Source organism: Schistocerca piceifrons, chromosome 7, assembly GCF_021461385.2.
Source record: "Schistocerca piceifrons isolate TAMUIC-IGC-003096 chromosome 7, iqSchPice1.1, whole genome shotgun sequence".
In the NCBI taxonomy this organism is placed as follows: Eukaryota; Metazoa; Arthropoda; class Insecta; order Orthoptera; family Acrididae; genus Schistocerca; species Schistocerca piceifrons.
Genome location: NC_060144.1, coordinates 8098393 through 8111666, shown reverse-complemented (window position 1 = coordinate 8111666; position 13274 = coordinate 8098393). Strand labels below are relative to the sequence as shown.

Here is a 13274-nt window from a genome sequence, read left to right as displayed (position 1 = left end):
GTCTCTGTTTCGAGCGTTTTGTGTGCTTTTGGATTGACTTTTTTCAAATGTGCAGTGAGGAGGAGAAAAGTTTGGAGCAAATGATTTACAAAGTTCATGATGAGTATACAAGTGATGGACATGAACCATTTGACAATGATTCAGATTACACGTCTTCTGAGAATAGCAGTAGTTGTAGTCTTTTTAAAGATGAGTTGCTGCATATGTTTGTCATATTATTTTCACAGATTGTGTTGTTCTAAAGGATTTTCAGCAGGTACATCACGAACTGAATGAGAGCATACAAGTCCAATGAATGTAAAATTGGGCTGTGTATACCCCAATGTTTCTGTTTGTGTCATACTGTACTACATGATTTTTTATAGTGAGTTCCAAACCATCATCACTACACTAAGTACATCTTAGTTAGCAAAACTTCCACTGAGAACTGACATATCAAACATTTCACTCACGTCCAATTCGACCATAAAACATTCCTGCTTTTCACTAATTGAGGCCAGCTTCCTCTGCAAACGTTCTTTCTTTCTGACTTTCATTGTAATGATCTGGTGTACAGCAAGGTTAGGTTCACACACTTGGTTATCATCTTTATTGTTTACTGTAATAACACCTGCCTTTGGCTTTCCAACAGTTCTTCTTTTCTTAAAAGCCTTCAGAGGATTTCTAGTCCTCTAGCCATCCCTGCTTAGCCATTTTGCACTTCCTGTCAATCTCATTTTTGAGACGTTTGTATTTCTTTTTGCCTGCTTCATTTACTGCATTTTTATATTTTCTCCTTTCATCAATTAAATTCAGTATTTCTTCTGTTACCCAAGGATTTCTACTAGCCCTCGTCTTTTTACCTATTAGATCATCTGCTGCCTTCACTACTTCATCTCTCAAAGCTACCCATTCCTCTTCTACTGTATTTCTTTCCCCCATTCCTGTCAATTGTTCTCTTATGCTCTCCCTGAAACTCTGTACAACCTCTGGTTCTTTCAGTTTATCCAGGTCCCATCTCCTTCAATTCCCACCTTTTTGCAGTTTCCTCAGTTTTAATCTACAGTTCATAACCAATAGATTGTGGTCAGAGTCCATATCTGCCCCTGGAAATGTCTTACAATTTAAAACCTGGTTCCTAAATCTCTGTCTTACCATTATATAATCTATCTGAAATCTGTCAGTATCTCCAGGCTTCTTCCAAGTATACAACCTTCTTTTATGATTCTTGAACCAAGTATTAGCTATGATTAAGTTGTGCTCTGTGCAAAATTCTATCAGGCGGCTTCCTCTTTCATTTCTTAACCTGAATCCATATTCACCTACTACGTTTCCTTCTCTCCCTTTTCCTACTACCGAATTCCAGTTACCAATGACTATTAAATTTTCGTCTACCTTCACTATCTGAATAATTTCTTTTATTTCATCATACATTTCTTCAATTTCTTCATCATCTGCAGAGCTAGTTGGCATATAAACTTGTACTATTGTAGTAGGCGTGGGTTTCGTGTCTATCTTGGCCACAATAATGCGTTCACTATGCTGTTTGTAATAGCTTAGCCGCACTCCTATTTTTTTATTCATTATTAAACCGACTCCTGCATTACCCCTATTTGATTTTGTATTTATAACCCTGTATTCGCCTGACCAAAAGTCTTGTTCCTCCTGCCAGTGAACTTCACTAATTCCTACTATATCTAACTTTAACCTATCCATTTCCATTTTTAAAATTTCTAACCTACCTGCATGATTGAGGGATCTGACATTCCATGCTCTGTTCCATAGAATGCCAGTTTTCTTCCTCCTGATAACGTCGTCCTCCTGAGTAGTCCCCACCCTATTTTACCTCTGGAATATTTTACCCAAGAGGACGCCATCATCATTTAGCCATACAGTAAAGCTGCATGCCCTCAGGAAAAATTACGGCTGTAGTTTCCCCTTGCTTTCAGCCGTTCGCAGTACCTGCACAGCAATGGCGTTTTGGTTAGTGTTACAGGGCCAGATCAGTCAATCATGCAGACTGTTGCCCCTGCAACTACTGAAAAGGCTGCTGCCCCTCTTCAGGAACCACACGTTTGTCTGGCCTCTCAACAGATACCCCTCCGTTGTGGTTGCACCTACGGTACGGCTATCTGTATCACAGGCACGCAAGCCTCCCCACCAACGGCAAGGTCTGTGGTTCTTGGGGGGATACCAGTGATTATTCTTCTATAAAACAGAGACTTCAATGAACAGAATTCACTGTGAATATTTTCCGGATCACAAAAGAGTAAATAAACATGAAACACATGACAATCGAGCAAGTGATATATATCAAACTATCACAGGTTAGCCACAACACTTACTTTCTACATCTACATCTACAATTATACTCCGGAAGCCTCCCAACGGTGTGTGGCGGAGGGCACTTTACGTGCCACTGTCATTACCTCCCTTTCCGGTTCCAGTCGCGTATGGTTTGCGGAAAGAACGACTGCCGGAAAGCCTCCATGCGCGCCCAAATATCTCTAATTTTACATTCGTGATCTTCTCTGGAGGTATAAGTAGGGGGAAGCAATATATTCGATACCTCATCCAGAAATGCACCCTCTCAAAACCTGGACAGCAAGCTACACCGCAATGCAGAGCACCTCTTTTGCAGAGTCTGCCACTTGAGTTTGCTAAACATCTCCGCTACGCTATCACGCTTACCAAATAACCCTGTGACGAAACGCGCCGCTCTTCTTTGGTTCTTTTCTATCTCCTCCGTCAACCCGACCTGGTACGGATCTCACACTGATGAGCAATACTCAAGTATACGTCGAACGAGTGTTTTGTAAGCCACCTCCTTTGTTGATGGACTACATTTTCTAAGGACTCTCCCAATGAATCTCAACCTGGTACTTTCCCTCACATCACTAAAATGTACATGATGAGCATGTAAATTCATGAGTACAATATTTGATAGCAGTTCAACAGCACCACAGTGGGTCATGCCCATGCAGAACGTATTTCAAAAAACATCTTGAAAATAGTTGTAGTCATCTGAACTGAATAAATTATATATCAATTGAAAGGGGAAAGTCTGTCAATTTTTAAAATGGCAAAAAGTTAAAACTGAACATTTTATGATTTTGAACCTTTCCAGAGCCTCTTCAGGTTAGTGCAAATGGGTGATTTTTGTCACCATGACTTGTTTTATCACTCTTGTCGGGTCTGTGTGTGTACACAGAGATGCGCGCATGTTACGACGTGACAACCTGCCAATCTGCGAACAAGCCCTTGACAAAACTGTCACTGTGTTGCTAGGAATTGATAGCCACATGAGTTTGAGTGACAAAATTGTCACTTTCCGCACGTTCTCCGCTTCCCATTTGGCTGCCAACTGTCAGAACAGTGGCTTATATGAATAAAACGAAGAATGCAATTTATTTTTGGAATTTTGTATTAGTAAAGTGTGTTGGACAATGTACTTCACCTGAGGGTGAGTGAAAGAACGTCAGAAAAATTAATAACTGTTTAATTACAAAACTGGAGACTTGTTTCTCATAACGAAACCTCACAGACAACCGCTTAGTGAGTGGACCATGGTGTGTCATATGTAACTAAAATCATCTCGTGTTAGAAAACTAACAGTTCTGGTTTGGAGTATATGACAATGTGATGTATTGTTAATATTCTGTTCGCATTGTGTGTTCACCTAACTTCAATACTAAAAAAATTTCCCACGTGTCGAAGGTTCAGTAACATCATCAGAAAATGCATATTGTCTTTATAATTTGTTGCTGCACATAAAACTAAAATTAAAACATAGTTCAACTCTTCTAGAACACACTGATGCCAATTCAATAATTGTACACTGAGTTTGCGTGTTTGAACGAGTTGAATGAAATGTATGTTAATAAGGTTAACAGGCGAAGTAATTCATTAAAACTTTTGACTATCATTCGAAAATATTGAAAAAAATTTCATTGGATGCTGTTGAAGTCTATGAAACATTGTGTAAAACTTTCCACTTATTAGGCTGCCACTCCAAAGAGGGTGTACACAGTATTCTTTTTTTACAAACAATGGAAAATCCAGGATGGAATGTAACAATGTTAGAGAAGGAAAGTTGCTATTCACCATATAGCGGAGATGCTGAGTCACGATAGGCGCAACAAAAAGATTCGCTCTATTATGGCTTGGCAGTGTGGTTTTAGTTATCTGAGAATGGTGACGTGTGTGCCAGTTGCTTTTCTGTGAGTGTGTGTGTACGTGTGTGTATGTGTGTCTATTGCTGACAAAGGCCGTAATGGCCAAAAGCTGTAATTGTGTGAATCTTTTTGTTATGCCTATTGTTACTCAGCATCTCCCCTATATGGTGAGTAGCAACTTTCCTTCTGTAATATTGTTGTATTCTTTTTTACGATATTTTCTTTTATGTCACAAGTGTTCGCAATAAAAATGACTGTTTCTCCTTAATCGATATGGTACTGATCTCGTAGGTAGCTGCCATTACCCATGGACTGGCTAAAATATGTGATTTTTTGGAAGTTACAACTCGTGTGTACAAATATGTTGTTGGAATTTCACATTTTTAGGTTTATTGGACTTTCTACTTTAAATAAACGTTTTGGTGTCGCTGACTACACAGATGAAACCTCAATTTAATAGTAATTATCGCAGAAAAAAATTGAAAAGAAGTTCTAGTATTGAAATATATGAGCAAACATGCAATCTTTTAATTTCCTTTACAGCACATTTACATCTACAGCAACACACAAAACACAAGATCAAAGCAAAATTTAGGACTTGCCGGTGAAATGGGACTGAAGTATGGTAAGTGTTCATACATGACCATCTTTTGGAACAGTGTTGCAGTAACTCCAAATGAAGAAAATGGTAGCAAAATCTATGGACACAACATTAGATTTTATTGTGTCTCACTGTTTAGAGGCACAAAATGCGTGTGTGTTTTCAGCTCGTTATGAAATGCAAATAAGTAGGAGGCTGGGTTGATAGGAGCTGAAGGAGTCCAGGTTGCAATAATATGCAGTACGACACACTGTTAGAGAGAAGGATTATTATTCAAGAAACACATAGTACAATGAAATAACTTATCTTCAGTAGTTTGTAGGACTGCAGCTGCGGCTATAAACTGACAATCTCGTAACATAGAGTACCATGAACTAATACAACATATTCTCAGGGACGAAGCTTGATGGGCTCTCCTCAGAGAATCAATGCAAACATTACAGAAATGGCTGAGGGCCAATTATGAAAGTGCGTCTGCCTAGGTTGAAATCTAGCTAAGAAGTGAACGGGGCACACTCCAGTTCTGTCGAGCTGCACAGCCCGCTAGAGTGCGCTGTGCTCAGCAGACGACAGGCTGCCAACCTTGTGTTGGCACGGCGTTGTAGTAGTATCTGTGGCAATGATACTATACCCCTGCCCCCCAAAACGTCGCGGCATCGTGGAATAAGGCTTGTAACATTGGGAGGAGGGACCCGGGTGGTGGCAGAGCTGAGGGGGCGAACAGAGAGACTGCCTGGGATGACTGCCCGCCCGTGGTCCCGCATTCACGTGAGGGAGCGAGGGAAAAACCCGATACAAAAACCTCCTCAGACCGCAGACCACCCCCAGGTAGGCCCGAAGGGGACGGGGAGAGCTCGACGTCCATGGGCTATGGGGCGATGCCGCGGCGGCGGCGTGCTGCGTGCATCCCTGAGATAATAAATGGCGGTGGCATTACACTCTCACTGGAAACAAAATTTTTAGGCCTGTGGCTTCAACATGATTTTAAATGGCAGACGCACATAACAGAGAAAAATGTTGCAGCCTACATTTACTTGCACACAAAGCAAGCTTCCACCTGTTCAAATTTCATACTGTGCCAAGTTACACAGCATTCTACAGTATGGGATTATATTCTGGAGTACAACAACTACTAGCTCAGTCATCTTCTTGCCCAAAAGAGAGCTATAAGAGCAATGCACCATGCAAGACAAACAGATTCCTGCAGCCCGTCTTTCAGAAGTCTGTGGTCTTCCCATTTCCCTGCATTTTTGTTATAGTAACGTGTAAACAAATGAGAAAGAATTTAAAGGAGATAAATAAAAATGCTACGTGAATGTGATACCAGTCAAAAAGACAAACTCCATGTCCAGTAAGTAAGGACAGCAGCAGCAGCCTTTAAAGCCTCCACTACAAATAGTGCTATATGGATGTACAAGTTTAATTGTCTGCCACATGAAATAAAAATTATTTCAACATTTTCACTGTTTTATAAATCCCTAACAGCATTCTTATTAGATCACTGCTTCTATTCAGTGCCAGAATTTTTAGACCATGTGAATATACAAAAACTCCAAGATCGAATAGAATTAAAAATATATTTTGATGTTATACGTAACTTGTATATAAACTGAAAAGCAAAAGAAACTGATACATCTGCATAATATCGTGTAGGGTCCCTGCGAGCACATAGAAGTGCCGCAACACAGTGTGGCATGGACTCGACTAATGTCTGAAGCAGTGCTGGTGGGAATTAACACCATTGAATTCTGCAGGGCTGTCCATAAATCCGTAAGAGTACGAGGGGGCAGAGAGCTCATCTGAACAGCATGTTGCTAGGCATCCCAGATATGCTCAATAATGTTCATGTCTGGGGAGTTTGATGGGCAGTGAAAGTGTTTAAACTCAGAAGAGTGTTACTGGAGCCCACTCTGTAGCAATTCTGGACATGTGGAGTGTCGCATTGTCCTGCTGGAATTGCCCAAGTCCATTGGAATGCACAGTGGACATGAATGGATGCAGGTGATCAGACAGGATGCTTAAGTATGTGTCACCTGTCAGAGTCGTATCTAGATGTATCAGGGGTCTCATATCACTGTAACTGCATACACCCCACACTATCACAGACCCTCCACCAGCTTGAACGGTCCCCTGCTGAGATGCAGGGTCCATGGATTCATGAGTTGTCTCCATACCTGTACACATCCATCCACTCAATACAATCTGAAACATGACTTGTCTGACCAGGCAACATGTTTCCAGTCATCAACAGTCGAATGTCAGTGTTGTCAGACCCAGGCAAGGCGTAAAACTTTGTGTTGTGCAGTCATCAAGGTTATACGAGTGGGCCTTCAGCTCCGAAAACCCATATTGATGATGGTCCATTGAATGGTTGGCATGCTGACACATGTTGATGGCCCAGCATTGAAATCTGCAGCAGTTTGGGGAAGGGTTGCACTTCTGTCACGTTGAACGATTCTCTTCAGTCATTGTTGGTCCCATTCTTGCAGGATCTTTTTCGAACAGCATAAATGTCGGGGATTTGATATTTTACTAGATTTCTGACATTCACAGTACACTCCTGAAATGTTCATAAGGAAAATCCCCAGTTCATTGCTACCTTGGAGATGCTGTATCCCATCGCTCGTGCACTGACTAAAACACCATGTTCAAACTCACTTAAATCTTGATAACCTGCCATTGTAGCAGCACCAATCAATCTAACAACTGTGCACAAGACACCTAAACATTCAATGGGCTGACTTTATGAACCACGTAATCTCAGACTAGCGCAAAACATTAAGTCGGGTCAAGCTGGAATATGAAAATTGCTTCGTATAAATGTTAGTCTGTCGCACTCTGGCATCGATTCCAAATTGTTCAAATGGCTCTGAACACTATGGGACTTAACATCTGAGGTTTTTATTTTTATTCTCGAGTCAAAAACATAAAAATTTACAGTAGCCACACACATCACGCATTGGCGACCACAGTGCTGTATTCTGCCTGTTTACATATATCTGTATTTGAATATGCATGCCTATACCAGTTTCTTTGGCGCTTTAGTGTATATCTGTGTGTGTTTCTTTGTGGGTGTGGGTGTGTGTGTGTGTGTTTTTTTTAATGAAGAATTTTCCAGAATTTTTTGAAGAAGAGAAAAGTTTGGCCTGCAAACCTTGATGCCTTAAAAAAATAATAAAAAGAACAATGATGAACACTTGATTCAAAAGCAAAAATTTCAGGAACAAATTGATCATGGATAATGAGATTTCTTCTGATTTCGGTGTAAGACTCCTGATTTTTCCACTTTTTCTGCCACCTCCCATTTATTCCACTCTTTCTCCCAATTTTAGCTAATTTTCTTCAAACTCAACACATTTGTTTTGAATCCCTGCCATTTTTTCTTCTATCCTGCACATTTTGTAGAATGTATACCTGTAATGCTCTGTGTTGTACTCTATTTAAAATTGTTTATGTATGTTGTCATTGTGCGTAAGTGAAGTTGCTTTTTTAAAGAAAGATAACTAGGTCCAAGCAGCCTGTAATATATTTATTGTAATACATTACAGCTTGTTTGGAACATGTTGCCTTTCTTAAAACATATAAGGCTGTATATCCCCACAAGAAAAAAAAATTCTAAAAAGTTCCTTATTCTTCAACATTTTTAAAATTGGTATAAATCCTTAAGAGTGGATGGTTATATGTGTTATTTTGTTACTCATATCCTTGAAAGCCATTATTTTTGGGTAAGTGGTTATTTAATGTGTATCTTATTCTTTATATTCATACCACTTTTATTTGATGTTTTGTTTTTCATTGTGACCAAAAACTAACTCTGTTTTCTTGAAGCAATATTCAGAACAGTTTTCATGGAGTATCAAGTCTAGGAAGGTCTGTTTGCATTTTGTACTCTTTGCCCATGTGACATTTGTATATCACAGGGTGGAGAAAACAATGTCCCAAAACACATGAAAAGAAAAAAGCACAAATAAAATGTTAAGTATGTGAATAACAATAAAAAATTGGAATTTGATGTTAAAAATTAAAGTGGTAGGGTGATAATGGTGAATGCTTATTTATATTCTTTATTTTAAAACACAACATGCCATTCAATTGTACTGATCATATGAGTCACCTTATCAGGAAACCATTCCTGGATAGTGTTTTTATGGTTGTTATATATCTTTATGACATCATAGGGAAGGACTCACATCAGTTGTCTGAAAGTGAGCTGCAAACTTAATCTCCTGGTTTTTGGTCTTGAAGATTAGCATGTATTTCAGTATGCTGTTTTTTAAGTTTATTTTCACTGTTCCTTTCACTGACTCATTTTGCATCTCCTGTATATCTGGTAATAAATGGGAATGTTATCATAACATTCCCATAATGGCACTTTGTGTGTCATTTCATACGACACATTATTTCATGCTGTCTTTTATTCTTCCCTACAGATGAATACAAGTTGCTTTGTGGGACAAAAATGCCTGGGCAGATAGAAAACCCACTGAATAACAAAATGGAAGATATAGATGAATGTCATCTCATGCCTCTGATGTGTAATCACGGAACATGCATGAATCTGCCTGGCAGTTTTGAATGCCGCTGCAATCAAGGCTACAGATACGACATAGCCTCTCATCAGTGTATAGGTAATTGGTTGTCATAAAAATTTGCTGTGACATATGTTTGTGTAAACTAAAGAATTTCACACTTTCTTTTGTTTTTTCCAGATGAAAATGAATGTCTACATGTTCCAAGCCCGTGCCGTGGTAATGCACAGTGTGTTAATTCCCCTGGAAGATATGAGTGCCAGTGTCCTGAGGGCTATAAGCTGGGAATAGGACTACATGATTGTATAGGTTTGTCTTCATTTCCAAAGGTTTTACCTTATTTTATATGTATTATATACACTAGACCCTCGCTAATCCGGCCATTCCTGGCACATATGGTGCCGGATTAGCAGGACTGCCTTAAATTTATTTTATTCATTTATTTTGTTTTTTATTTATTTTGAAAACATAGGGGATATAGTGTACCGTACTTTATTAAACTGAAGGCTACAATTTTAAAACATAGAGCATATACTTTATTAATTTCAAAAATACATTAATTTTCAAAGGAAACTTAGTCCTTGAGTTTATATGAAACATGTTCCTAAATTTTAACTGCCGCAATGATGATACGTGACGGTGGCATGCTTTATCATGCAACCTCTTTACAAGCATTACATCGGTACTGCACGTATCTGGTTGTTGCATAATGTACTCCAGGAAGACCTCGGCAGCTTCAGCACCAGCAGTGTGAGAAATCTTCATGCTCTCTCCTCCTGTGTCCTCTTTTTCATCACTTTTATCATTACTTTCTTGCACGCTTTTGATTATTTATTCATCGGTCAAAGTTTGGCCCGTATCACAATTTCCCTCATTCAATCACTCAGTAACACCTTCATCATCAATTTCTTCTCCTCCTGGAAGGTTGTGGCACATGTCAGTGTACAAAGTAATTGATAATTCCGAATTGACTGTCTCATCGCTGTCACTCACTACTGGACCCAACTCGGCATCAATGGATGGCCACAATTTTCTCCCGCTCTTCATTATGGTAGCGCCCTCCACTTTATCCCATGCTTCAGCTGCTTGGAAAACAACATCACATATGTTAATTGCTTTCCACACCTTCAGCATAGTCTCAGTAGAGTCGTTTTTACTTCCATTCAGTAAGGAGACGAGAAGTGAATATCGATAATGACGTTTAATTCATTCCAAATTTCGCTGCTGCATGGGCTTAATTAGGGCTGTCACATTTGGCAGAAGGAAGAGTGCTTGTATACTATCGGACTTTAGAGAAACATCTGAAGGATGACTGGGAGCATTGTCAATTATAAGGATATCTTTCAGTGGAAACTTTTTCTTCTTTAGTTCTTTTCTCATTACTGGTACAAACGTTCCATGGAACCACGGAGAGAATATTTGTCTATCCATCCACGCTTTCTTTTGAGGGTGATACTACAGTGGTAGAGTATTTATGTCAGTGTGTTGAAACCAATGCGGATCTTGGGATTTTCCAGTCACCATAAGCGGTAGTTTATGACTCCCATTTGCATTACAACACTCCCTTAATGTTACACACTGTTTCTGTTGCTTGTAACCACAAGCTTCCTTCTCATTCTTGGCAGCTAATGTTTTTGAAGGAAGCATCTTGTAAAAGAGTCCTGTTTTATCAGCATTATACAAGGTGTCAGCAGTTAAATCTTCTTCCTCCATTGTCTTCCGTATCTTGCTTACAAACTCATCAGCATCCTTATCATTAGCTGAGTGACTTTCCCCGGTGACTGTCAGCTGCCAAATGCCGTGTCGTTTTTTCCAGTTTGATAGCCGCCTTCGCTCACTGCAAACAAGTTACTACCACCAAGTTGTTTGTTAAATGCAACTGCTTTTTCCTTTATAATCGGGCCACTGACTGGAATTCCTTTCTTGCGTTGTTGTATGAACCATCTATAAACAGCTATGTCCAGTTCTTCATTCTTGCTCTATCTCGTAACCTTCCATTTTCCCAACTCACTGTCCATTTGTCTCGAGTACTGTCGAATAACATCTTCTATCTTTTTGGTGTCATAAATAGTAGCTCATCCAACACTGAATGTAGCAGCAATGGCTTTCTGCAAAGAACCTGGATTTAACTTATCTAAAATTTCGAGTTTCTGCTTGAGGTCTAGCATAACGTGTTTTCTTTTAGAAGACATGATTCCGAACTGTAAAGAAAGCTACAATTTCAAATACAGTATATAAAGCTTTGTTTAACTAAGCACTGTTGCATACGATACTTCATTGTGCACTTGTTTTTGGATGTGCACCAGATTACTGAGAGGCCGGACCACTGAGGGCTGGATTAGCGAGAGTCTAGCATATTCATAGATACAGATAGTACCATTGATGCACTTGGGCTGCATCATTGTGCAAATGAATAGGAAATACAATTTACAAACTAAAATTATGCACCATACAAATGATTGCAGGTGTTAAGTGTTTAACCAAGTTAACAATTTGGGAATGGTTTGTTGTGGACAGGAAATAAGAATGACACAGTTTGCTAATGGCATAGCATAAGTTGCCAAAAAGGAACAGTAACTGAGTTGACTGATTAGTGAAATGTAACATGTGCTAACTAATGGCTATAAAGTGTGCATAAATGGAAAGCAAACAGGTAAAAAGCGTGTGCAGGTGGTAGACATGCCAGACGTTTATGTTAAACTTGGGACAAGATTCTCTTACAGAGATGGACAAATTTTGCTGTCGTGGAAGCAGAATAAATAAAGAAGGAGTAGTAGGGGGAATGAATCAGAGGGACAGGCATAGAGATATGAGTTCAGAGAAAAATTGCCAATGGTGTGATATGCAGCTGCTATGGTGAACTGAAGAGGTTAGCTGGCAAGTGACAGGAGTGGAGAGCTGCATAAATCTAACCTTTTGGTTTATGATCAAAACAACAATATTTAAATAATGTAACACTCTATACAACAATTATTTTATGCTGTGGCTCAGGACAGTTTCAGTTTTAAAAGTATTATTTAACAGTGCTGTCCATTGCAGACCAAATATAACATAGCACATTACAGTGGAAAATCCAGGATGGAACGTAACAACATTATGAAAAGAAAAGTTGCCACTCACCATATTGCAGAGATGCTGAGTCGCAGATAGGCACAACAGACTGGCCGGAAGCTTATATGTGACAGTCTTTTTGTTGTGACTAACTGTGACTTAGCGTCACCACGATTTGGTGAGTGGCAACTTTCCTTTACATAATATAGCACATAACAGGGTGTACACAACAATATGTCTAATATGGAAAACATTATAGAATGCAGCCACACAACTTCCAGCATCCTCAGCAGAATCTGAGCTAGCTGGATGTCGTTGTCCAAAGTCAACAATCAGTTATAATGCTAGGATTTAACCAGTGGCTGTTCCATCACATCAACAAGCATCTGACCAGTTGAGATGTTTCCACGGGTATTTCGACTTAGTAAATTTTCTATCTGTGAATCGATATTTGTTGTTATCTTGCTTTTGGTGTGATCTTTTTTGCCACTGCTTTTGATAAATATGTAGTTGCATTATTGTCTAACACCTTCGTAAGACACTGGAGATGTTACTATCATTAATTTGGGAGCCATAATGTTTATTTAATTGCTGAAATCAATGCCATATACTCTGCCTTAGTTGCTGAAAGAGGTACTGCTAGTTGTATCTCTGTGTGATTGTGTGTGTGTCTATATCAGTTTCCCTTTGTAAGCATTCTCTCCTGTGAATTTGTGCTGAAAATTTACATTACACCCATGTAGATTTACGTTAGTAATATATTATTCCTCTAATTTCTCTGATAAACACAGAGATTTTCAGTTGACTTGTTGAAATTAAAATTTGTCAGTATCTTGTACAGTTTAAGATTCTGCAATAACCACCTCATTTAAAACCATAAATTGCATTTTTAGTATCTAGATAAATATGTGTAACTTTTTTAGTAACTGTATCGTTTTT

The 13274-nt window shown here is 39.1% G+C and overlaps 1 protein-coding gene across 1 annotated transcript in view; it reads left to right on the top strand.

Annotated features, from left to right (window-relative positions):
- Nucleotides 1-13274, top strand: part of LOC124805008 (fibrillin-2-like) — a 425338-nt gene that overhangs the window by 272563 nt on the left and 139501 nt on the right. Inside the window, exons 32-33 of the mRNA XM_047265408.1 lie at nt 9186-9383; nt 9465-9593. Of these exons, the coding sequence (XP_047121364.1) occupies nt 9186-9383; nt 9465-9593 (327 nt within the window). The remainder of the gene's footprint in view (nt 1-9185; nt 9384-9464; nt 9594-13274) is intronic.